The sequence below is a fragment of the Danio rerio genome, chromosome 12, assembly GCF_049306965.1.
Source record: "Danio rerio strain Tuebingen ecotype United States chromosome 12, GRCz12tu, whole genome shotgun sequence".
Classification (NCBI taxonomy): domain Eukaryota; kingdom Metazoa; phylum Chordata; class Actinopteri; order Cypriniformes; family Danionidae; genus Danio; species Danio rerio.
This window is the reverse complement of record NC_133187.1, coordinates 5,492,501-5,520,290: the sequence shown is the minus strand read 5'-3', so window position 1 is coordinate 5,520,290 and position 27,790 is coordinate 5,492,501. Positions and strand designations below refer to the sequence as shown.

General features: G+C 35.4%; 3 protein-coding genes across 13 annotated transcripts in view; 1 reads left to right on the top strand and 2 right to left on the bottom strand.

Moving 5' to 3' along the window:
- arhgap27 (Rho GTPase activating protein 27) overlaps positions 1-11,697 on the bottom strand; it is a 79,345-nt gene extending 67,648 nt beyond the window's left edge. For 5 of the 9 annotated variants that reach the window (XM_005156026.6, XM_021480216.3, XM_005156029.6 and 2 more), the window contains exon 1: positions 6,784-6,955. The gene's annotated coding sequence lies outside the window, so the exon portion shown is untranslated. Of the gene's footprint in view, positions 1-6,783; positions 6,956-10,990 lie in introns of those variants that run through there. The other 4 variants (XM_005156027.6, XM_073918092.1, XM_073918093.1 and 1 more) reach the window with 3 other exon arrangements.
- fra10ac1 (FRA10A associated CGG repeat 1) overlaps positions 1-27,790 on the top strand; it is an 855,621-nt gene that overhangs the window by 210,052 nt on the left and 617,779 nt on the right. The window lies entirely within an intron of this gene.
- The window catches only part of plekhm1 (pleckstrin homology domain containing, family M (with RUN domain) member 1), a 42,529-nt gene continuing 30,782 nt past the window's right edge, over positions 16,044-27,790 (bottom strand). For 2 of the 3 annotated variants that reach the window (NM_001327851.1, NM_001327852.1), the window contains 5 exon segments: positions 16,044-18,829; positions 21,712-21,869; positions 24,417-24,480; positions 24,855-25,048; positions 26,141-26,286. In NM_001327851.1, coding sequence (NP_001314780.1) covers positions 18,718-18,829; positions 21,712-21,869; positions 24,417-24,480; positions 24,855-25,048; positions 26,141-26,286 — 674 coding nt within the window. In that variant the 3' untranslated portion in view covers positions 16,044-18,717. 3 annotated transcript variants of the gene reach the window in all.

The following is a 27,790-nucleotide window of genomic DNA, read 5'->3' as shown; positions in this document are numbered from 1 at the left end:
GCATATGCAACAAGCCATTTTGCACACTCAAAACCTGATCTATTGAACACAGAATTGTTAACGTGCAAGCAACTGGCCATTTTCCACATTAAAAACATATTTTTTTTGATGCAGAATTGTTACCACGGATGCAACAAGCCATTTTTCCACACTAAAAACCTGATCTTTTAAACAGAATTGTTAACACATATGCAACTAGCCATTTTCCACCCACAACACCTGATCTTTTGAACACAGAATTGTTAAAGAGCATGCAACTGGCCATTATACACACTCAAAACTTGATTTTTTTTTGTGCCCAGAATTGTTAACGCACATGCAACAAGCCATTTTACACACTTGAAACATAATCTTTTGAACACAGAATTGTTAACGCGCATGCAACAAGCCATTTCGCATGGTTGAAACATCATCTTTTGTATACAAAATTGTTAACACACATGCAACATACCATTTTTCCACACTTAAAACATGATCTATTACACACATATTTGTTAAAGTGCATGCCACTGGCAATTATCCACACTCAAAACATGACTTTTTGATGCAGAATTGTTACCATGGATGCAACAAGCCATTTTTCCACCCTCCAAACAAGATCTTTTGAACACAGAATTGTTAAAGTGCATGCAACAAGCCATTTTGCATGCTCGAAACATGATCTTTTAAAAACAGAATTGTTAAAGTACATGCCACTGGCCATTATCGACACTTAAAGCATGACGTTTTGATGCAGAATTGTTACCACGGATGCAACATGCCATTTTCCACTCTCAAAAGCTGATCTTTTGAACACAGAATTGTTAAAGAGCATGCAACTGGCCATTATGCACTCTCAAAACTTGATTTTTTTTTGCGCCCAGAATTGTTAATGCACATGCAACAAGCTATTTTACACACTTAAAACATAATCTTTTAAACACAAAATTAACGCACTTGCAACAAACCATTTGTTCGCACTCAAAACATGAACTATTTTGCACACAGAGTTGTCAACATGCATGCAACAAGCCATTGTCCGAGCTCAAACTTTTTTTTCCTTCTGAATACAGATTAATCGTTCGCTCTAAACTAACAACGTGCCTAGAGCAAAATAAACATTGTAATTGAGTTTTTCACGGTGACTGAACCGAAAATATACTCTTTGTTATCTCACAAACAGGATTTGATTTATGGGGTGGGATGTTTTTCTGTCATATCCACAACACACTAAATATTTGTAAAGCTGAGGAATGCAGAAAAACAAGGGGAACTACAGGTGTGTCGGTCTGAGAGAATTCGCTCATGAACAACAGAGCACTTTCATTGAAGACTGACATCTAAACATCCCCTGCTTTAATGAAAACAGAAAGCACAAGAAAAAGGGATAAAAACATGCAGCCATAAAGGGAACGACTAGAGGAAAATGAAGACATCTTTTAGCATAGCCAGGGTTCAACGCTAAGGATTTTTTCTACTGGCCCAATCGGACCAGTGGTTCAGATTTTTACTTGCCCTGCCAATATTTTGGCCCCACCAAAAAAAAAAAGTTAATAGTTATTCCTTAACCACAAGTAAAAAAAGCGTGTCAAAATGTTTGTAAATCTAGAATTTAAATACTTAAAAATGTTAATAAATGTATAATGAGAAAAATTCAAAGTGTTTTGAAACAAAAGATGGCTGACCTGCCAAACTGACGGCAAACTGTACAAAACATCACTTAATTTTTTTAGTCGTGGTGCACCCTCGTAAATGTCTGCTTCCAAGACGTTAGAAAAAAATGTTTTCCCTTTAGCATAATCATTTGATGTTACCGTCATGTTGCAGTCTCTTCGCTGTACTGGTTGATACGAAAAAAAAATGTGCTCACAACATCCAATCAGAGAAGAAGAACCGAGAAGGTAGCATTTGAAGGCTTGAAAACACTGTTTCTTATTTGAAGGCTGGAAAAAACTGTTTCTCAATTCTAAGACCGTATTTGCACGCAACTGACAAACAGTCACAGGCAAATTAAACTTTAGTGACAAGGCAGCACTGGCCCAATCGGGCCGGTAACTATCCTGTCTACTGTCCCGAGCATCTCACACGCTGGCCCCGCGCCACCTGGCAGTCCTTATTGTTGAGCCCTGATAGCATAATAATAGCTCAACCTTTTTCATAAAAAAATAAACAAGCTACACTTTCAGCTTTGTTTTGCTGTATTACTGTATGTCTAAATGCTTTATTGTGTTATGCGCTTACATTTTATTGTGCAATGCTTACAACAAATCTTGTTGGATTGTGCACAACTCAAAGATATCTTTTAGGGAACCAAGTGTCTAAATTCCCATTATTTTTCCTGCCACTCTCATCAGGTTATTTACTCGGGTTTTCATTTTTACTGTCAGATTCCCAAACCAAACAATAATCCCATATCTTAAAACAGACTCTATTTTTGCTTTATAAAGAGTCAGCATTATGCTGCTACTCACTCCGAACAATCTTAGTCTACGTAAACAGTGTAATCGCTGATGAATTCTTGCACAAAGACTTGACACCTGAGAGTGCCAATTCAGTTGTCAATCAATATTCACCCCTAAATATTTATATGAATCGACCCGCTTAATGTCTTTATCATAAACCCCAACACAGCTCCTATCACTACTACTAAAAAAAGACAATTCTGTCATAACTGACTCTCCCTCCACCTATTCAAACCTGTTTGAGTTTCTATCGTCTGTTGAAATCAAAGCAGATATACTGAAAGATGTTGAAAAAAAAAACAGTCATTGACTTCATTGTATTTTTGGTTCCTACTGTGGATGTCAATGGCTGCTTTTTCCCAACATATTTATAAATATCTTCAATTTTGTTTATCAGTAAGAATCACTCGAGTGCAAGTAAATGGTGAGGAATTTTTCATTTTGAAGTGAACTGTCCCTTTCATTCATTCATTTCGGCTCAGTCCCTTTATTAATCCAGGGTCGCCACAGCGGAACAAACCGCCAACTTATCCAGCACATGTTTTACGCAGAGAATGCCCTTCTAGCCGCAACCTATCTCAGGGAAACACCCATACACACTCATACACTATGGACAATTTAGCCTACCGGTCCCACTTTATATTAAGTGTCCTTAACTACTATGTACTTGCATCAAAAAATAAATACAATGTACTTACTGTGTTCATAATGTATTTGAAAACACTTATGGTGCTTTTGAGTTGGGATAGAGGTTGGGTTATGGACAGGTTTGGTGGTATGGGTAGGTTTTAGGGTGGGTTAAAGTGTAAGGGATGGTCAACAGTTAATTACAGATGTAATTACATACAGGTATTTAATCAAGCATAAGTACACAGTAAATACATGTATTTACACAATAAGTACATTGTAACAAACTATTAATTCCTGTGCAACAACATATTAGAAAGGCCACTTAATATAAAGTGGGTGCAGCCTACCTAATTCACCTGTATGGCATGTCTTTGGAGTGTGGGGGAAACCCTCACGAACGCAGAGAGAACATGCAAACTTCACTAAAGAAACGCCAACCGACCCAGCTGAGGCTCGATCGTTTTTGTTTTTATTGGCCATTTATTTTACATTAACTAATGGAGTCTTAATGTAAAGTGTTAACAAATAAAGGGCCTAAAGAGGGTAAAACCTTTTCTATTTTCCGCAATAACATGTCCTTTAGGCAAATTTGAAAATGTTTGTTTGAAAAAATGGCCTATTAAGCCCATTTTATGCTTTGAATACAACTAATAAAACAATCTCATTCATTCATTCATTTTAATTTGGTTTAATCCCTTCATTCATCAGAGGTCGCCACAGTGGAATGAACCACCAACTTATCCAGCATATGTTTTACACAGCTGATGCCCTTCCAGCTGAAACCTATCACTGGGAAACACCAATACACTCTTGCATTCACACACATACACTATAGCCCTTTTAGTTTATTAAATTCACCCATAGCGCATGTGTTTGGACTGTGGAGGAAACCAAAGCGCTCAGAGGAAAGCCACGCCAACATGGGGAGAACAAGCAAACTCGCCACAGAAATGCCATACGGCCCCAGCCGTGGCTCGAACAACCTTCTTGCTGTAAGATGATCATGCTACCGTGACAGTCTCAATATTCTTAATTATTCACAGTATTTTCAAGTATCCATGATAATAATATCATGCATGTTCGTTATCACAATATATAATGGATTTGCTCTTCAGTGTTTGGACTCTCAGTAGTGATTCTTAAGCTACACTGAACTGAGCCAAACTGAACTTAAACTCTGAAAACTGAACTACACTGTTTCAATTTACTATGATCTTTTATATGAAGCCGCATGCATTGACACAATCTACATTGTAAAAGCGCTACACAAATAAAGCTGAATTGAATATTATAGACTATTAAGCATGTGCTAGATGGAGGTGGTTGGAGCTAAACTATGCAGAGCTGCGGCCCTCTAGGAATTGACCATTGGTGTAAATGAACTAACCGATATTTAATAAAAAAGGCATGTTTAAAACACATTGCACGACTAAATAGCTTGTCAAAAAAACTGACTGCATTTTAATCCAAATTAGCATATTACTTTAAATGACTTCCATGCAACTTCAAAGAGGGAAGCAAATACAAATAAACGCATGAGAAGATAAAGCAACAGTCAGCTATTGCACATCTCAGTCTGCAGGAAGTGAGTGTATTTTGCAGAGGAACACATGCAGTAAAACCCCAAACCTACACACACCAAAATAGGAGAATCATCAAGTCGTAAAACAGGAAAGCATCATTCTGCGTGTGCAAACTGCAATCTCGGTTTCACTGAGGTCCTTGCAACATACAACTAACTTTTACAAGTGAACTAACCTATTTGATATGTCTGTTGCAACTGATAAATTATCCTGTTATTTAATTAATCCTCATTAAAAGTGCCACACCAGGACCTGCTGACAGAGGCGTGAGTGTTTAAAGTACACTCATCATTTGCTGTGCCTCCGTGGAATGAACTGCAGGCGAGTTACGCCTCTAATGTCAAGAAAAATGTGTCCAAACCACTTGTGATCATATGCTGAAGCCACTCCGTACAATAACTGGTCCGACAGTGTCTTCAGGCGGCCAATCAATTATGAATTGCTCCATGTAAAACATACACATGACTGGCGAGGCATTCAAGATTTTATGTGTCTCTGTGTGGTATTTTTAGAACATTCATACATTAATTTTCCTTCGGCTCATTCCCTGATTTATCAGGGGTTGCCACAGCAGAATGAACCACCAACTTTGTTCTATAATTTTGTTATTTGTTATACAACAAAGCAAAACAATGAGAAGCAAAACTAAGCACAACAAAGGCAAAAAATGTTACAATGGAAGCAAATTAAAGCAAAAGCAACATAAACTTCAAAGCAAAACGAAACAAAGGTGAAACACCAAAAACAAACCCAAAAATGTAAATAAAGCACAGCAAAACAGTGCTTTAAAAATCTAAGTGAAAAATAAAACAAAAATTATATATATAATTATATATAAAAATTATATATAAATACACAAATGACTGGCAATGCTGTCTGGATATTTGTCTCCATATGCTATTCTAACATTTTAGTATATAAAACAAACGTCTGAAACACAACGAAACAAAGCAAAACAACAACAACTTTAGAAACAAAACAAAGCACAACAAAAGCAAAAATGTTTTAATAAAAGCAAATCAAAACAAAAAGAAACATAAAAAACTTTAAAGCAAAACAAAACAAAGGTAAAACAAAAACAAACCGAAAAAATAGATTAAAGCACTGCAAAACAACAACAACAAAAATAAATAAATAATAATAATATATAAATATACAAATAACTGGCAATACGTCTAGATATTATGTGTCTCCATGTGTTATTCTAACATTTTAGTATATAATACAACTTTTTGAAATGCAACGAAACACAAAACAAAACAACAACAACTTCAGAAACAAAACAAAGCACAACAAAAGCAAAAATGTTAATTAAAAGCAAATCAAAACAAAAGAAACATAAAAAACTTCAAAGCAAAACAAAACAAAGGTAAAACATCAAAAACAAAACGAAAAATCGAATAAACTACAGCAAAACAACAACAACAAAATAAAACAAAATATTATATAAATATACAAATACCTGGCAATACTGTATAGATTGTATGCGTCTCCATATGTTATTCTAACATTTTGGTATATAAAACAACATTTTAAAACACAATGAAACAAAAAACAAAACAACAACAACTTTAGAAACAACACAAAGCACAGCAAAAGCAAAAATGTTTAATTAAAACCAAGTAAAAGCAGCATAAACAAACTTCAAAGCAAAACAAAACAAAGGTGAAACAACAAAAACAAAGCAAATTAAATAAATAAAGCACTGCAAAACAACAACAAAAAAGATCAAAAGTAAAAAATAATAATAATAAAATACATAAATAAACAAGCTAAATGAAGTGAAAGCAAAAATAGAAGTAGACAAAACAAAAACAAAGTAATACATTACCTAGTAAATCTAAACAAAGCTATTATACATAATAAAGAATAATATAATATAATAATGAATATGTTAACTATCTCTACGTACATGCCAGGCTTAAATTACACCTAAACCCTTGTTTTACTATTGAATTGCATTGCATTTCTCCTTTGCAGCTGTTATATTTGTTTATAATTTTCTGAAGAACATAACTTTGTCTGAACATTCAGATACACTCACGGACAACTGTGCAGCAGAGATTTTAACCGCATTGATAGTAAAATGAGATATTTTAAAAGCTAATTTACAAAAAAGCTGAACTCACCACTAAAGAACAGAAAAATCCCTCTGCTCCTTAATCTCTGAGGCTCAAATAACTCACATTAGCGACAAAGCGTCATCTCCGAGTATCTGTGCGGATTGATCCAGCGTGTCTCAGCCCCATAACTTCTGACCTGTAGTGTTGCTCTGTCGGTGTGTGAGACAAAAATGTGCCCAGATTTGTGTTGCTAGACGGGTTTCAGCGTGAGGTGGAAGTGAGCAGGAGGAGTGTGTGAGCATGAGTCCTCACACTGAACACACTCATAGCATATTCAAATCATCGCTGAATTGTCAAAAGCTGGAAAAACTGAGAAATGAGGAAGCAGAAAACTGTAAAAAAAAAAAAAAAAAAGGGAAACGGGTTAGTGCTGCTGTGTTTTTAAGCACTGACATGGCAACACTGACAGAGGGCTGGACTCTGTGCGTCTCATTAAAGCGCTGTGGACTCATGACTCATATTTCCGAGTCATGTTTTGGAGCCGGCAGACTTCAAACATGGGTGTTGGCGTGAATGCTCTGACTTTATGAGAGCTGTGTTGTTGTTTTTTTAGGTTTGCCCTTTAGTCGGTGGTGTTTTTCTCGCTCTCTGTGAGTCTGCGCTGCGCTGATAACACAGTTCAGCTCAACAGGAAGTGATCTGAGCACCTTTGAATAAAGTGGAGGTGAGGTACATTAGGTTATCACTGAGAAAAATGCATCCACATATTCACCTGAAGATCAGAACACACCAGTAACACATCGGAATAATGGTTCATTAGTTCATATTAATGTCTTTACTAACATTAACATTTACTAACATTAAGTTTGAATAATCTTGTACAGCATTTATAAATTATGGTTCAACATTAATTCATGAATTGTTAAAATCCCAAACTGTGCTTGTTAACATTAGTTAAAGCACAGTGAGTTAACATGAATTAATGTTATTTAACTTAACATTAATTAATGTTAAAAAGTTTAACAAATACTATAATAAATGTATTACTAATTATTTGTTCATGTTAGTAAATATATTATATAGCATTAACTAATGGACCATTATATAAAGTCATATCAAAATACCAAATAATAGACGAATAGTCAAACCTCCTCTGTTAATATATGGATCATTTTGAAAATGTACCCCTATATACATTTCTGGAGAGTGCCAAATAGATCCCAGGAGATATGTTTTTTTTTTTTTTTTTTTTGCATTTTTTGTTTTTGTGAATCCACCAGAGGCCGCTGTTTTCACTTTTTGAGGTCTCAAATTTCTCTCACAAGTGCCATTCGTACTTGCTCTTCTTGCATAAATCCACCAAAGGCCGCTGTCGACTGACTGTTTGATTGACTGATTTACTGACTGACTGACCGATCAACTGACTAAACATTACTTACATAGCATAATTTAACTGACCAACCTTTTCTAAGTTGCAGTATTCGTCTGCACAGTTGGCAATCTCATATGACCCTTTTCACTAGACTGATATGACGTGTTTAGCGATCATAATCTTAAATCCTTAAGTTTTTATATTTACATTTTTTAAATGCATTTATGAATGGATTATATCATCTTTGCATCAAATTACAAAAAAACAAATGATGCATGCTCAGGGTGCCTATGTGATATCTAGTGTATATATATCTATGGTGCCCAGCAAGCGCAACGTTGTGATCGATGGCTCTCGCTTGTTTATTAATGCCTGTGACAGTGGTGACGTACTTTTGACAGTGGAGTTTTGCTTTTTGATTCGTACTCGTTATCAGGTCTTCGTGGTGAAACTGTATTTCCTGTTAGTAAAGCACACCCATCGTAAATTTAGCAGTCATATACAAACAAAGGAAATGTCATATCTGTGTCTGTTCTGATCGCAGATTTTGAAATTGTACCTTCGTCAAATTACGAGTACCCTCCGTTTTCCTTTACGTTTTAATAATTACAGAAGTGTGAATTTTATTTACGCACAAAACATTTATGGCAGTGATTTTATTCCATACAGCTTATGTGAGATGTTTGTAATGCAGCGTCTATAGGGGCTGAGAGGAAATTTGACATTATTCTCCCCTCTGGCTGCCGTCATCAGTCTCACACATTTTTTTTCCCCTTTTCTGACACCATTGTGGGGATTTCTTTTATTATATCAGCATATAGGGATGTAAAAAAAATTATTTGTTGTTCTCTCCCATTCACTACACTGACGCTCTACCAACTATGACCTTCCGCTACCGAGAAATCCGGAAATGTGAAAAGGATCTTTTTTTAATTATTATAATAATTTTTTTATTAATTCCTTTTAAGAACATACTGTACAGAAAGAAACAAATAACCAATAATAAAACATCTTAATCAACTAGGAAGTCCAAATAGCAGCATTCACAAATGTGAAAAGGATCTATTTTGCGGTGTTTTTGACCCGCATGTTCATGTTCATGTTGTTTTGTTGCCTGTCCTGACTATTTGGCTGCTCTTGACCACACTCTTTGGAATGCCTGTACGCTCCAGTTTGAACCCGTTTTGACCGTTGCTTGCCTTATGATTCTCTTAAATAAACTGCAAGTGGATCCTCACCTCTGATGTCCCCGACCATATGTTACATTTTGAGACTGAAAACTGGATTTTGACTAGGTGTCAGACACAAAAAATAATAGCAATAATAATAATAACTAGGTCAATAATAATAATTTCTAAATCAAATCTTTAAACTCAGATCTTGTGCTCATGGCCACTCAGAGATTCGAGAGTGCACATGTTGTAAATTATGTCAAATTTACACTTGTTTTTTAATTGACGAATGAAAAAATGTGAGAATTGTATAAAACATTACCTTTAAAGCCACAAAAGATCTTCTGCGTGTCTACTTTCTGAATGAATCCATGTTTTAAACAGTCCAGAGAGACAGCTGTTCACTTTGTTGAATGATTCAGTTGTTTGACTGAATTGGCTCACTCATTAGACAATACTACCACCTACTGGACATTTCAGATTCTTGTTTAGAGAATTATTTTCATTTTAATAATTTCATATTTTTTACATTAAAATGCAAAAAAAGAACTTAATTCTTTGAAATAAAGGGATCGTTTGCACACAAAAATAATTCTGTCATTATTTACACAATTGTATGCTATTTAAATCTGTATGAATTTCATTGTATTTGTGTAGATTTATTTGTAAATTTACTTGCTTCGATAATGACTTGAAACCTTCTTCATTGGTAATTTCTCAGTCAAATTTATAACATTAAAGACAGAATTTTAGCAATAATTTGCAATAATTCATCTTAGGATAACTAATAATAAGTCAGGGGTGTCCAAACTCGGTCCTGAAGAGTTTAGCTCCAACCCTAATCAAACACAACTGAACCAGCTTAATCAAGCTCTTACTAGATATACTAGAAACTTCCAGGCAGGTGTGTTTATTGAGGCAAGTTGGAGCTAAACTTAGCAGGACACTGGCCCACCAGGACCGAGTTAAGACACCCCTTGTCTTAAGTGGTCTCTTATTTCCCCCCCAGGGCCGTTAGTATTACATGTTTGATGAAATAATCTATTAATTTCATTTAAGTGTTTTAGTGAAACTAATTTTACCCATTACAAGACAGTAAAAGGTGTTCTTTTTATTATTCTTTACATTCAGATAATTAATTAATATTTATTTAACAATAAATATTTAATTCTGGATGTCTGTAAGATTTATATTGTATGTGTGTGTGCTATATTCCCGAGAAGAGCTAACAGTAGTTTGTGTTGATCCTATAACTATATATGTCTGGAGCATCAGGCCAATCTTCTGCTGTCCAGAATCAGGTAGTTTGTCTTGGTCGGGCATCTCAGCTGAGACCTGTCCACTATGGGTGACCCTACCGGTAGCTGAGAAGTACCAGTGGCTTAGCTCTCAGCATCACTGATGCACACAAGCCCTCACAGCACGTCAAGCTGCAAACCATGTGAGGGACCCTAACCTACTCTAACCCAACAACCAACACTAACAACCACTAATGTGCCATAAACCACTCAGAGGAGACCAGCAACCCGCAAGAAACCGCATAGACAACCTTGCTAAACGCATGTCAACGTGCAGCAAACCATCCAGAAGAGCACAAGAGCCAAAGACCAGCAGCAGTGACAATCACCAAAACATCCCGCAATGTGATGAAAACATGAATGAAAAGTAACATTTAATGCATTAAGAACTTATACTATAACTATATACAATATATACAGTATTTACATACGTGCCCTTGGTCCTCCATCTGGCACTATAGGATGGTTCAGTGCCTGGGCTTCTTTCTTCGGGGCTTCTCAGGCAGCGGCTCTCCACTGATGTCCACCATTACTTGGGGAGCGATGCTGGAACCAGACCTGGTCTCCGTGATGAACACTCGTCCATCAGGCTGCTCGGTCTCCAGCAGTGCAGGCCGGTCCAGCGTCTCCCACAGCCGCTGCTTGATCTCCAAACCCCGCTGACGGCTGTAGGAACTCCCGCGCGTCTTCATGCTGGAGGCCGTCTGCACACTCTGGTAGATGCGCCGGTAGTCCTGCACACTCCGGCCGTGGATGTAGAGCGGCTCCTCTTGCTGACACTCACCCACCGAGGACACTGAGGGTGCAGGAAGGAGGACAGGCAGGACAGCCGCGTTCCTCAAGTGTCGCTCCTCCAGTGAAGTGTCAGAGATGCAGCTGTATGTGTGGTCCAGCCTGACCACCGCTGCCCGCTCCTCGGCGGAAGACACGCGCTCCAGCAGGAAGTCCTTCAGGTGTTGAGGGAGAGTCCTGGTCCTTCTGGAGCGTCGCTGATTCATCTTCGACAACTGCACAACAACTTCCCAAAGTAGACAGGTTGATCAAACTTTGCCAACGGGAGATGAGTGAAGAGTTTTGCAGCGAGATGATCTGGATCTATAACTTTATAGACAGGTGTGTGGATTTTAAAAATCAACTCATGTTGCCATGGTGACAGAATGGCCAGGCTCATTTAAATGTAAATACTAATTGATAACAGCGTCTAGTCAATTAGAGCAGCACCAGCTTCAGTGTTTAATTGTATTAACTACAGAAAATATCTTAATAATTATTAGTTATTATAATAATAGAGGAACTACCCCAAAATAACAAATAAATAAACAAATAAATATAGTCTCGTTTGTCTTTTTTCTTTATAATATTTTAACTTCTGAACTTGCAATTCATCAGAAATCTGGTCACGTTATTGTACATACTTTCAAAATAGATTTATTATTTTACACTAACAATCACTTTTTATTTTTTAATTCAGAAAAAAGCACAACCAAGCTATTAACCTAATCAATAAGCCTACTATTTATTAAAAAGTGTATGGTTTTTAACAAACCTGCATTTATTTATGTGATCTAAAGCACAGCAAAAACAGTAAAAGTATTATCATCAATATTTATTAACATTTGAGGAGTTTTTTTCAAGATTATTTGATAAAGAAAGATCCATAGACCTGCATTCATCTGAAATTAAAAGCATGCAATATCAATATTGCAAGTTATTAAGACAGAATTGAAAAATATGACCTCACAATTCTCAAAAATGAAGTCAGAATTCAGAGATAAAAAGTCACAATTCAGAGAATGAAGTCAGAATTAGGAGAAATAGTCAGTCGGAATTATAAGAAACAAAGTTGCAATTTTTAGATAAAAAGTCAACTCCTAATTAAAGTCAGAATTTTTAGAAATAAAGGCGCAAATTCCGAGTTATAAAGTCATAATTTAGAATAATAACGTCATAATTCTAAGAAAGAGTCAGACTTCTTATATATATAAAGTTGTAATTCTCAGTTATAAAGTCAGAATTCAAAGTAATAAAGTCAGAATTCTGAGAAATATTCAGGACTATGAGAAATAAAATTGCAATTTTAAGATAAAAAAATCATAATTCAGAGAAATAAATCAGAATTTTGAGAAATAGGTCACACGTCTAAGTTATAAAGTCAGAATTCACTGTAATAAAACCACAATTCTGAGAAATAAATCTGAATTTTGAGAAATAAAGTCGCAATTCTCAGTTATAAAGTCAAAATTCAAAGAAATAAAGTCAGAATTCTGAGAAATGAAGTGGAGATGATATAAAGTCAGAATTCTGAAATAAAAAGGCACAATTCTGAGTTTGTAATCACACAATTCTGAGATAAAATCTTTTTATTTTTATTCAGTGTCAGGAGCGAGCTTCTATATAATCTTATAATAGACCAGTGCATAAAAAAACAATGGGTTTCCCGGCGGCGTCTTGCCTTAAATGTCAAAAGTAAAAGCAAAACATATTTCCCTCACAGTCACTATTTCTTCTGATTGTTTCATTGTTACACTGACTGGATGCACTGAGTTTAACCTTCCTCTATGCTCACAAACTAGCAGACTTCAGCACAGCACAGAGTGTGTTTAGTGTGGTGCAAGCAGGGTTTGGAGAGACAAAACAGGCAGAAAACAGAGCCAGGAGCAAAAACGAAAACAGTCACACACAAACACATGATGCGCTTTGAGGAGAACAACTTTTGGATGTTATTTTTAAAAGAGGAGGAGCTACCCTATGCCCCACCCTCTCTTCATGTTTTAGTTAATATTTAACATTGAATAAAGAAATGCATTTCAAAGCACTTCACGGGACCTTTAAGAACAAAATGTGTTTGTGAGGAGGACACACATAATTAGCTCTGAAAAAATTAAGAGGAAGGAAAAAAGGATCACGAGTAATTGAGAATCATTTTAGCTTAAAGAACAGGAAAGCTTTGTCAACACGCACATGGGTGTTTTTATAAACAGTGTGCTCCTTCCTGTTGTTTTTTAAAAATCTCCGACCACATGAAAACAGCAAAACGCACTGAGATTCATGTTAAGGACACTCCAAACCAACAGGTGGAGACAATGATACTTGTATTATGGGTTCACCCTAAACAGGGAATTAAGTATTTTCTTGAGTAAATAGCAAACAAGTCAATCCAAACATTGAGAACAGAAGTGCATAACAATCCTGCGGTGCAAACAACACAAAATACGTGATGTGTTTACTGTGAACGTGCTGAATTTGCCTCATTTGCAGCTTCAGCATTTGGTGTGAACGCAGCCATCTTGGCCAATCAGAAAGGAGAAACAACACACACGCTGATGCCATGAGGCAAAAAACTGCAGTTGTATTGTCCTTAAAGCTTTCCTGAAGTGCTTTAAATTGTGCATTTTTATTCGATGTTTAATGGAATCTTAACCGAAACATAAAGAGAGGGTGGGACACAGTGTAGCTCCACCCCTTATTTAAAACAGCCAATAGCGTTTTGTTTTGCTCATTTAGTAAGAGTGGTTGAGATCAAGTGCATCAAATGAAAAGCGTCTTGGAGGGGGCGGGGCAGGTCAGATACTAGAGAGCATCTGATTGGTTACGATTTGATGAGAAACTGTAGTTTGAGCCAATAATATCCAGCTGCAGGCCTGCAGAACCACAGACAATCTGGCATACACAATCTAGGCAAACCATATATGGTTACGACGGATGTTAACGTTATTAACGTCTTCTTGGACATCTTCATCGATATATTTTGATATATTTGGTTAATAAACATTGTACACACTAAACAATGGTGTTTACTTTACGTTATTTCACAAATATTGTGATTGAGAAGCGCGAATGGGGAGTGTTGTTTCCGATTGAAATTCAATATACTAAACAGAACAGTTCTATCAGTCATCATAGATGATCAGTCATTATTATCTGACAGAGTCATTTCAGCAGATACTCGTTTGCTGGCCTTGCTAAACGATCTAAATTGGACAGGTTTAATTTATATAATGGATTCATTTATAATGAAGGAAATAATAGCAAGTTAATATAGGCGATAATGCATTTTATATGTAATAAATGTATAATACTATATTAATATTTTTCTCAAGCAATTAGTGTGTATTTGCTTAATTTTCTGATAACTTGTTAAATAATGATTTCCCACATTTAATACTGTAGTAATTTAAAGTAAGCAATATATTGTTTTCAATACCAAAATTTACCAATAGAAACAAATTAACTATTAATAATCAATTAAAAAGAAATAAGTAAAAATAATATACACACACACACACACATATATATATATATATATATATATATATATATATATACATACATATATATATATATATATATATATATATATATATACATACATATATATATATATATATATATATATATATATATATATATATATATATATATATATATATATATATATATATATATATATATATATACATACATACATATATATACATACATATATATATATATATATATATATATATATATATATATATATATATATATATATATATATATATATATATATATATACATATATATATTAGCTGTGACAGTTTAGTAAAAGATAGGAGTTTATAATCAGATAATCAGTTAAGATAATCAACTTATAACTATATTATATATTGTTTAAATGATTAATTACAGAAATTCTTTTTAATGTGACTTATTATTGTTTGCTTTTTTTATTTTACAACAAAGTGATTTTAACCGAGTATGATAATATTAAGATCCTGAATTAGTTTATTACACTTAATCCTACAATTAGACGGTCTATTATGGTTTCTTTGTGTATGTGGACACGTGAATAAAGTCATGTGTCTTTAACCAATTATTTTTATTTACATAATTTGAGTTCAGAAACTGCAGAGATGTTAAAATGATCATTACACTATAATAATAATGACTGAAATGGGAAACCATATCAATAGGTGGCGATAATGCTCCTAAGGAGTTAGTTAGCTACCATATATAGTTTGCCTAAATCGTGTGTGCTAGATTGTGTGTGTCTAAAACGTGTGTGGTTCTGTGTAGGGGGGGTGGGGGGGTGGGTTGATCCAATAAAGCGGAAGTGGCAATCTACAAGCTTTACATGTTTACTTCACTTTTATTTCTCCTAATCACAAATTTTGTCATTGTTTTGGAGCACACTAGCTTATAGATATCATAAAACTCACAATACTGATACTAACATCTACACAACTTTTATTTTCATTTCATGGGATCTTTAACCACACAATACTGTAGTTTGGAAAATTTTCACCCTGCCCAGAGTTTGCAGAAGGTTTCGGTTTCAGTCACCCAAAACTCCATTTTGTGTGGACAAACAGCGAGACCGTGGGTTTAAAATACCCGTGTTCATGTGGACAGGGCCTTCATGAGTATAAAAAGATGATGCTTATGTGTGTGTGGCACTGCTTGTAGTAACAAAACATGAGATAAAAGAGACAATAAAAGCAATTTATCATCAATAGGGGATGTATTTAGCTTGTCATAAAACATCGCATTTTTAAAAAAGTACAAAAAAAAAAAAGCAAGAAAGAAGAAAAATGAATCTCTCCCAATTCAGTTTCCGATATAAAACAAGTGCTAAAGAATCAGCCTTCATCAGCGAACACAAAACACAAATACACACTGGTTAATACAGGAATCAAACAGAGTTTATCCTTTAGTCAGAAGGTTTCTTTGCACATAACCGACGTGGATGCAAAACATTAATAACTTATATTTGCTTACAATAGTTACATTTTTGGCACAACCCATTACAGTGACAATGAATGCTACAGGGAAACTGAAACAAAGGCACAGTAGAATAGAAAAATGACCTGTTGAAGGAGCTTGTGCATGTTTGTCACTTCATTAACCACACTCCTATTAAACAATTCCTGCATCCAGAAGAATATGCTTATTAATGCATACAGTGATTTGTAAACGTCATATAAATCTGCAGACATTCATAAAAAAACAAGTTATAAGATCCGTGGCATCTGTTTGCCATCCGTTTCATAAATATGAGTCCCTTGGCCGTGACATGCTCAAAATAAAAACAGAGAACAAGAAAACACTTATGATTTATAACTCTTAGAATAACATGTGAAGCCCGGAGAACTGATAACACCTTCAAGTGTTAATAAATGTTTCTAAAGTTGCTTTATAACACAATCAGAAACTGCACATAAGACTCATAAATTGCTACTTGCGTGCAAATATTATACGTATGATCCTTTTAGAGGGATAGTTCACCCACAATTCTTAAAGGGGCAGTTCACACAAAAATGAAAATGTCCTTATCGTTTACTCGCACTCAAGTGCTTCTAAACTTCAATTTCTGTCTGCTGTTGAACACAAAGCAGAATATTCTGAAGAACGTGGTCATTGACAGCCTTGTTATGAAAATTCTGTCATCATCCAATACTGCAATGCTTTTCTTGCTAAGATTTTTTGTCTTGTTTCTAGTCTAAATATCTAAAATTTCTTATATCAAGAAGCATTTCCTAGACAAGCAAAACATATCGTCTTGTTTTGAGAAATAATATGCCAATATTAGGGGAGTTTTTCCTTAAAACAAGCAAAATAATCTGCCAATGGGATAAGCAAATTAATATTGTTTTTTCTTTTGACGTAAGATTATTTTGCTTACCCCATTGGCAGATTATTTTACTTGTTTTAAGAAAAAACTCACTTAATATTGGCATATTATTTCTGAAGACAACATGTTTTGCTTGTCTAGAAAAATCTTCTTGATTTAGGAATTTATAGATATTTGGACTAGAACAAACAAACAAACAAGACAAAATATCCAAGTAACAAAAGCATTTTCTGCAGTTCTAAACCTGTCTTCTTCTGTGCTGCTTCACAAAAGCAGATGTTTTGAAGAAAGCTAAAAACCTGTAACCATTGACATCCTTAGAATTAGTTTTGCCTACTATGAAAGTCAATGGTTACCGGTTTCCAGCTTTCTTCCAAATATCTTCTTTTGTGTTCAACCGAAGAAAAAACTCAGTAAGATTTGGAACCACTTGAGTGTGTGTAAGTATTTTTGGGTGAACTATCCCTTTAAGTTATAGCACTGCATTAATGAACCCTTAAGTGTTATAAAGTGGTTATAAAGTCCATAAAGCTGAAAAGCAGAAAGGATAGCTTTGATAACAGTTGAAGAGGTGTTCGTTGGTCATCATTTGAGGAATAAACATGTGAATCTGTCAATAAGTGCACTTAAGGTGGACTTTCCACAAACACTTCCAGTTGTTCAGATACTGAGAACTGTCGGATAACTTAAAGGGGCAGTTCACACAAAAATGAAAATGTACACTCGAGTGCTTCTAAACTTCAATTTCTTTCTTCTGTTGAGCACAAAACTAGATATTCTGAAGAGCGTAGTCATTGACATCCACAGTTTGAACAAAAACTACAATGGGAGTCAATGGCAGATACTTCAGAATATCTTGTTTTGTGTCTAAACAAAAGTGTAGAACCACTTGAGTCTGATTTAGGGTTGTCACCATACTGGAATTCGGAAACAATCGATACTGAGATTTTTAAAACATCCGTTTCCCGCTAACATTTGAGCGCTGTTGAGTGCATTTTTAAACAGCACTGATTTGCCATTGTGTTCATGTGCTCAACAGAAATGACTGTGATTGGCCGTGAAGGTCATCAGTTCACCGAACTCACCGCTGTTTACTACAGATACAGGGACACTGGAGCGTTTTAAAGTCATCAGATTCATCAGTGGATCGCTCAAATGTCAGCTTACAGACAATACAGCTGATCGACGTGACTTTGAAACACTCCACTGTCCCTGTATCTGTGTTTACATGCTGTAAACAGCAGTGAGTTCGGTGAACTGATGACCTTCACGGCCAATCACAGTCATTTCTGTTGAGCATGTTAACACAATGGCAAATCAGCAGTGTTTTAGAACTTTCTCCGCTGAAATGTTAGTGGGAAATGGACGTTTTTAAAATTTCAGTTTGGTACCGAATTCCAGTATCGCGACTGTAACCGTAATCTGAGTAAGCGATGAACACATTTACATTTTTGGGTGAACTGAACCCTTTATATGAAGTATAACATCTGATACTAACCCTGTATTTTAAGCTCTGTAGCAATCGTTCATGTTTTTATTTTACAGCTAAGATTCCTCCAAGTCTCTCTCCAGGTATTTTTGTTTCCGGATGCAGCGTGGACACACCGGACACTGAGCCCTACAGGAGGAATGAAAGACGGTCTTGCAGACGTTACACCTGAAAGACAGAAAACACACCGTCATCATGAGGTTTATCACACTGCTGTGCTGAAAGTGTCTGAATTTCCCACCGCTTTCTCATTTATATGACTCCAGTGAAGTGGAAAATGCAGACACAGCAGTCTGAAACAAACCATCGACATGTGAAAGTGGACTTTAGATGAAGAGTTCCCTTCTAGAGTAATCAACTGAAAATGTGTGTATATCAGGAACATTAAGTCAGATTTACTGAGTCGAGGTTTCTGCAGGTTCTGCAAAGTCTTTTTAAGGCAATTATGAATAATATTTCAGGGCTAAATGCTGAGAACTTATTCAAATTCTCTTCCTGATGATAAAAAAGCCAGTTCTTAGCCACATTCTTTCAATAATGTGTGAAAACAAGCAAAGCCTAATTGTATACATACATTTGTTTCATCATAACCTTTATTAAAAAAAGCCTCTGTAAAAAATTAAATGCATGCACAACATTCTGTCCAGGTTAGCCTGCTCACCCTATATGGTCTATAAATACAAAGAGAACTCGTAAACGAATCGTAAAAAATTATTAAGATAATTATATAAGGAAGAAAATTAAACCATATTGGTTATAAAACTATTAAATTAGCTATAATAATTAATTAGAGTTTTTTTTTTTAAAGTTTTATTGAGCTATATTGTTGGTGATTGGGTGGGTTTTGGCCTAATTGGCTTTACATGTCAAATTAAGAACAGTGTACAAATTAAAGGAAAATTAAGACCAGTTTAAAACGATTTAGGACTCACAAGACACTATTTTAGTTATTTCAAGACGTTTTAAGGCCTAAAATTAAGACATTTTAAGAGTAAGTACTCCCATATACGATGACTGAGAGAGCTCAAATGTGCTGCAAGTTAAGAAGAGAGAGAGAGTTTGTTTTAATTTTGTTGCCATTTCAGCTTCTATGGCTATGTCATGGCAAAAGGAAAATAGATCAAGTTTATCACTTTTAATAAACACCAATTTTCTATAATTATAAAAATATTCTATCAATTAAAAGTAATCAACAGCAATAAATAATGTACAAGGTAAAATACATAAATAATAATAATAATGATAATATATATAAAAAAAATCTAAAACAGTTTAAGATTTCCTTTTGATAAAAATTCTACAATTTTAGATGGATTCACATTGAAAAATATTTCCTTTAAAGTCTCTCCAGATAAAAATTGTTGTCTGCGAACATTAAACATGGGGCATTCCACAAGAATATGTTTAACTGTTTGGTTTCTGTTGCAATATAGACATTTTGGTGGTTCTTCTCCTTTAAGTAAATGTTCATGCGTGAGTCTCGTGTGTCCAATGCGGCATCTTCTATAAACAATCTCATCGTGTCTTGACTTAAAACATAAATTCGATTTTTTTCCTATTTCAGGCTGAATTTTAAAAAGTTTATTTTCTGGGCACTGATTCCATTCTGCTTGCATATAGAATATAGCCTTTTTTTAGTGGCTTAAGATCCGAAGGTGGGATTTTGCACTCCTTCAGCTTTCCTGCTAGGGCTGTTTTGGCGGCTTTGTCAGCTTGTTCATTCCCAAGTAGTCCAGTATGTCCTGGGATCCAGCAGAAGACTATATTATAAAACTTTCTTTGTAATTGGTTCACTTTGATAAAAATGTCAATTATAATGGGATGTTCCAGTTTAAAAGAATTCAATGTCTGTAGACAAGATTTAGAATCAGAAAAAAAAATAAAATTGTGTCCTTCAGCATTTTCAATATGTTCCAGAGCTAAAAAAAAAGCCTTTGGTTCAGCTGTAAAGATTGAGCTTTGATCTGAAATGCGAATGCCGTAGTGTCTGCAAGTTAAGAAAATATGTGCAAATAGAAAAACACTAATGAACTGAGAAAGCATTTTCATCACTTTGACAACACAAGCTAAACATGCAAATACAGAAATGCTCTGCAAAAAGCAGACCACAATTCAGGTGTGTCTGGGGACCCCAAAAAAGTGAAAGTCAGTGTTGTCTGATATCTGAGATGTGAGTTTTTTGTTTATTTTAACATCCTGATTGCACATGTTCCTTGTTGATTGACAATTTGTTGCCCTAATAAACTTACAAATTGCACAATTAACATTAAATTAACCACTTACTCAAAACAGGAATCCTTTTTGCTGCAAAAGTTGTATAGTCCAAATATTTAAGCTAAAAGTCAATGTAAACAGTATGACTTATCTGATGTTTGTTATGCTCAGAGCAATCATCTGCATGTTTCATCAATATTAAGTAAATGAATCATGATTTAAAGGTCCATGTTTTCAAATCTGTCAGGTGCTGTAAGAATTGTGGCCACTACTGTGCATACATATAGTTGAAGTCAGAATTATTAGCCCCCCTTTGATTATTTTTTTCTTTTTAAAAATATTTTCCAAATGATGTTTAACAGAGCAAGGAAATTTTCACAGTATGTCTGATAATATTTTTTCTTCTGGAGAAAGTCTTATTTGTTTTATTTCGGCAAGAATACAAGCAGTTTTTAATTTTTTTACAACCATTTTAGGGACAAAATTATTAACTCCTTTTAGATATATTTTTTCTGATAGTCTACAAAACAAACCATTGTTATACAACAACTTGCCTAATTACCCTAACCTGCCTAGTTAACCTAGTTAAGCCTTTAAATGTCACTTTAAGCTGTATAGAAGTGTCTTGAAAAAATATCAAGTCAAATATTATTTACTGTCATCATGGCAAAGATAAAATAAATCAGTTATTAGAAATGAGTTATTAAAACAATTATGATTAGAAATGTGTTGAATAAATCTGCTCTCCGTTAAACAGAAACTGGGGGAAAAAAAATAAACAGGGGGGCTAATAATTCTGACGTCAATTGTTTATGTTGTGAGATTTGTGACCTTACCTGGAAGTTACGTCAAACTGGAAAGGGAAGATGATGTCGGGGGCATTGCAGATCTGACATATAAAGCCTCTCTGAGTGCAAAGGTCACAGTTGTGCACATGCTTGGAGCCAAACTGAATTAGAGACTGCAGGTAAGACTCGTAGTGGCCGTCTGCTATCTGTGTGCAAAAATAATAATCATCATGATAATGATCATCACTTTAAAGGTGCAGTAGGTGATTGTCTTCAGAAACATTTGTTGTTGTGCTGGTTGAAAGTCTCTTCACGGTCTAATAGTAATGATTACAGTAAATGATCTAAATGTGTAACTTTATATTCTGGGTGAGGCATAAAACTAAAAAATGTTCATCCAATTGAATAGAGTCGGGCCGGCATCTCCCATAATTCTGATAAGTAGCTCAAACTGTCTGTCAACAAATGTAGATTTGAGCTTCTGCGCATCTGTTCATGTGCATACGAGACACATGAGATGCTGTAAAATCAAATGCAGAATCAAAACTTTTTAAAATCCTGAATCAATATTGGAGTTAGTTTTGCACGCTGGAGGGAGGACGACACCATGGCTGAAGTATTTCTGTTAGACAGGTAATGTTCTGTTTTAAAACCATTTTAGTCCCCCAAAGCTGATGTACACTTTTTTGTTACGAATGGGTTATATGCACAGAAGTGTTGCTCAGCCACTGAAATCTCCCGGTAAAAGATTAATGTGACTATTTTCAGTTTCATAAGGGAGCTTTTACAGCATCGATAATGTAGATTTTTATTTAGTTTAACAACAAAACATCAGTAAATAGCGCTATTCCGCCTAGCCTGCTTTACTGAGCTGAAGTTCCTTTTATATTCACATTGGTTCATTTTTGAACAATGACAGCCTTTGACGCACTCCCTATACTGTTTACCATGCTACTCTGAATATTCACTGTGTAATAGAATGTAAGTGTGGGTTAGTAATAAGTAAAATTTCTGCACGTCACAAACACTTACTACATTTCTAACTGGCAAATGACATGAACTAGTCACTAGTGGGTTGTCTGCTGTCATGTCACGATGCGCTCGCTCGCAATTTCAGGAGGCGTGGTTTTGAAACACAGTCCCTCCCCTGCCGTCCAAAAATAATAAACTAACCGGTTAGCATTTTGCCAGATCACCTACTGGACCTTTCAGTTATAGTACTGCATTGTTGAATATCGACCAAAAAAATAGCGATACTTATAATTAGACAATATTTTATAAAATAATTTGCAGGCCATGAACCAAACACAACTATAAGGAAATTCCATTGTAAACTTTAATTTAAAGTGAAGACAAAAAGCCAAAGCTATAAGAGTGTGTATTTAATACTACAGTCCCTTGAAGAATAATGTCTGTGAAACAATGTTGAAAGTATGAATCTGGTTTCACTCCATATAAACACCTGCTTTCTCTCTCTCTCTCTCTCTCTCTCTCTCTCTCTCTCTCTCTCTCTCTCTCTCTCTCTCTCTCTCTCTCTCTGTCTTTCTCTCTCTGTCTTTCTCTCTCTCTCTCTCTCTCTCTCTCTCTCTCTCTCTCAAGTTTAAGTTGCTTTATTGGCATCACATTAAGTACAGTATTGCCAAAGCACTTCAAATAAGTAATATATTAAAAACATAAAAAAAAAATAATAATACAGTAAATAAGGAATAATGACAAAAAACAGAATACATTTGATAAATATAACAATAATAATAATAATAAAGTTTAAATTATTTAAATAAGATACATGAATTTACATTAACCATTTCTTATGGTGTGTAGGGTGTATACTTATTTTACAGCTAGTCTAGATGTCAATTCATCCTCTCCAAGTACATGGAAAAGTTATTCATAGTCATTTAAATTAAAAAATGAATTGATCAAAGTCTCTCTCTCCGAATGTGCGTGCCTGTAACTAGAGAAGTGTTAAAAGATGTCGTCATGGTTCTAAAGTCAATTTGCCGGCAGCGAATTTTTGCTGGAAATTTTGAAATCTTTAACCTGCTCTACAAATTTGCACATTTACATTAGTAAAAATGCACATTTTGGCTTTCATCTCTGTTTATGCCTTTCTTTGGGAAGAAATGCTAAGAAAATCTAAAACTCAAGCAGGGGAAATTTCAGAAATGTATTTGATTTGAGACAGAATGATGAAAAAGTTATTCTCATAGCTAAACGTATTTAAATGTTTAAAAAATCAAGTTCGAACCCTGTCTTCTGATCTCATCAGTAGGCATCAAACAGATTCACACGAGCAACTGCTAATGGTGAATGTGTAATGCCAAAGTGTAAGACCTCCTTTGGTCAATCTGTCTTCTGTGTAAAGGAAGCCAAACTATTACAGAAAGTAATATAAACATTTTTATTAGTGTTCTTAAAAGGTGGCTAAAAACAAAACACAAATAGTCTGCTGTTAGTTTGTTGGAGCATGTCGCCTTTGCCTTCAGTAATTTTATGTAAAGAATTATAATGTTGTGCATATGTATTTATTATATTTCCATTTTGTCCATTTTTTTCAAGCCTCCTGTGGACAGGTGTTGAGAATTAGCAAGTTTGCTAAAACACTTAAACAAATGCATTTGGTTGTCCAGTGTAATTGTGATGTCCATGTCAAACAAGTAAAAATAAAATAAATAAAATAAATGAATAAATAAATGATACACATCACACACCATTGTTTCCACTATAAACAACAAGAAAGAGCAAGAGGATACCTGCTGCAAGTCTAACACACTGTAGACGTCACTGTTATCCAACAAGTATGTCCTCTGCTGAAGTCTGGAAACAAAAAAGGCCATTGAATTATTAAACTTCTGCCACAATCAAATATTAAAAAACACCTTTTAAACCCATGAATCAAAACATACATGCAGACACATGAACAAAGGCACACAGACACACATTTGTTTACATTGCTTACAGGGACAGTCCATAAGCGTAATGTATTTTATACTGTGAAAAACGCAGTAAACCTGTGGTAAATTTTAAATCTCAAAAGATCTCGTTAAGTATTTTGTATTTTACAGGAACACGAGCGGTGACCCTGTAAACTACCTGAATAATGTACAGTCATACGCATGTCATTATACAGCTTTGTGTCCCTGTAAACCACATACAGACAGACAGACAGAAGGACAGACAACCCGACCGACCTGGGCTGGATCTGTTTGCTAAAGCCACTGCGGCAGAGGAGAACGTAATCTCCTAGAAAGCGAAGTCTCTGTCGGAGGTTCTGCACTTTAGCCATGATGTCAGCATGTTCAAACAGCTCAGGATTCAGAACAGCAAGGTTCAGGAGCGGCTCGTGCTCAATTTGAGTCAGCAGCTTAAAGGCTTGTCTTGAGACCTGAACAGGCAGACAGACAAACAGACAAAGCTAAAACACTGACAGATAAAAACAGCTAATCCTGGTCTCATCTTATCTAATATGCTGTGTATGCCAGCTGAAAAATAATGTATTTTAAATCACAGAGAATCACACGTACTACCATTTAAATGTTTGAGTTCTATAAAAATACATAAGGGGTGACGCAGTGGCGCAGTAGGTAGTGCTGTCGCCTCACAGCAAGAAGGTTGTTTGGTTGCTGGTTCGAGCCTCGGCTCAGTTGCATGTTCTCCCTGAGTTTGCTTGGGTTTCCTCCAAGTGCTCCGGTTTCCCCAACAGTCCAAAGACATTTGGTACAGGAGAATTGGGTAGACTAAATTGTCCGTAGTGTACGAGTGTGTGTGGGTTTTTCCCAAAGATGGGTTGCGGCTGGAAGGGCATCCACTGCGTAAAAACGTGCTGGATAAGTTGGCGGTTCATTCCGCTGTGGTGACCCCGGATTAATAAAGGGAATAAGCCGACAAGAAAATGAATGAATGAATGAATAAAATATACAGAAATGAGAACTCACACATCTACTTCTGTGTTTCAACGCTACATTTTCCGCATCATTCTGATGATTATTTGTTGCTCACGATCATTTCTTATTATCCTCAAAGTTGAAATGAATGAGTGGTGCTTTGTACTTTTGTGGAAGCTGTATTTTTTCAGGGTTCTTAATGCATTTGATTTGAAACTGTAATTAATAATATTTTTTTTAAATTGAAAAGTATTTTTAATAATAATAATAATAATAATATACACATGATCACTTTTGATCAATTTAATGCACTGTGTGTTATTTTAATAATCAATATTTTCAGAGCAAAGCATACAAAAGAATAAAAATAATAATAATAATAATAATAATTCAGCATATTAGGTCATGAATTTTAATAAATGCTTTGCTCTTCATGAAATAATGGTTAAAAACAGTTATAAACAAATGCATATTTATTATGTACTACGCTAAACAAAACAATTGCAATAAACAGTGAAAAGAATTTTTTAAAAGCAACAACATGCATGAAACAAGTGAAGTAAGATAATAAAGAATAGGCCAGACGTGCTCACCTCGCGAGTTTTCAGGTCCCAGTTGTGCAGCATGCGGGAGGGGATGATGCTCATGTCTCCTTGATGGCAGGAATCACAGAACTGCTGACCGGAGAACTCACACAGTCTGCCTCTGCCCAGAGACACACCGATCTGACGAGAGCAACCTGCATACATTCACAACACACTTTAGTCACCGCTACACTGAAAAGCACTTGCATATCAGAGCCCAGCATAAACTTGGTTCCTCAGTAAAAATCTAGCTTAAAACATCATAATATTTGAATTCATTTTGCTTTCAGTTGTTGTCAATACTATTAGCCCCTTTAAGAATTATTACTTTTTTGATCGACTACAGAACAAACTACTGTTGTCCAGTCAATGACTTGGCTAATTAACCTAATGTGCCTAGTTAGCCGAAGCCTTAAATTTTACTTTATGCTCAATACTAGTATCTTACAAAATAACTAGTAAAGTATTATCCACTGTCATCACAGAAGAGACTAAATGAAACAGTTGTTAGAAACTAGTTATAATAAATTCACAGTAGGACTAATGATTATGTTGTCAACTGTGTGTAAATAATATTGCCTTACCTTGTTTGAGGTCACTTATGGTCTGCTAAAATTTGCTAATTCTAATAATAATAATAATAATACACTCATTTGTATTTGTTTTTTAAACATTGCTTACAGTTTAAATCAGAACAGGAAGTTGTAGAGACTTTTATTTCAGAATGCTGATGTACACCCAACTGAATCTGAATATTGAGTAGGAAGCGGGGCTTTCTTTTGCACATCACTCCATCATCGCAACTAACAGTATAAACCCTATCATAAATCCGACGCAATAAGGTGCAAGATGTGTTTGGTGCGATTTCTTGCTATTTTAAGACCAGAGCAACTGTAAATTTCACGTTTTGCGCCACTTTGTTTAAATAACAAATCAATTTGTGCTACTTTGTGGACTCATGGGTGTTCCGGTCTTAAAAGGAAGTGTGTTAAGGCTCAGTGTTGGTGCGTTGCTATTTTGAGGAACTGAAATAAACTGAGGGAATGGGAGATGAGACTATGATTGGTTTAATGTACGTTATGCTCAAAACACACCTATAACTCATTAACAGGATAAGCACAACTTTGTTAGACCATGTGCGCGGGTGCAAACTATATTTTTCCATTCTTAAAATAGCAAAAGTGGATTCGAACACACACTTAATGCTTTTGAGCCACACGCTTTGCACCTTGATCATTAAAATAGAACTCTAAAGGCTGATTTATACTTCTTCGTCAAACGCCGGCGTATGCTACGGTGCTGACGCATAGCCCTTCGCCGTGGCCATCGCCGTCACTGACGTGCACCTCTCAAAAAATGTAACTACACGTCGCAACAACGCGTAGCGCAAGCTCTGTGATTGGTCGGCTTGGTAGTGCTGACGAGTCTGGGTGGGACCGAGAGCCGTGCGAATGGCGCGAGTGATTGTTTACAAGTGTGGAGTCCCATGAATGAGCTCCGGATGGAAAGTTCTGTTTTGTGTTTACCTCATAGTTAAAGTTGTTGCACGTCCGCCGGTTCCTGTCTCAAAATGAGCGAGTTTGAGCCACTTGTACATCCCGGAAGTGTTCAGGAAAAGCAAAACAGAAGCGAAGAAACTCGACACAGAGGAACATTTAC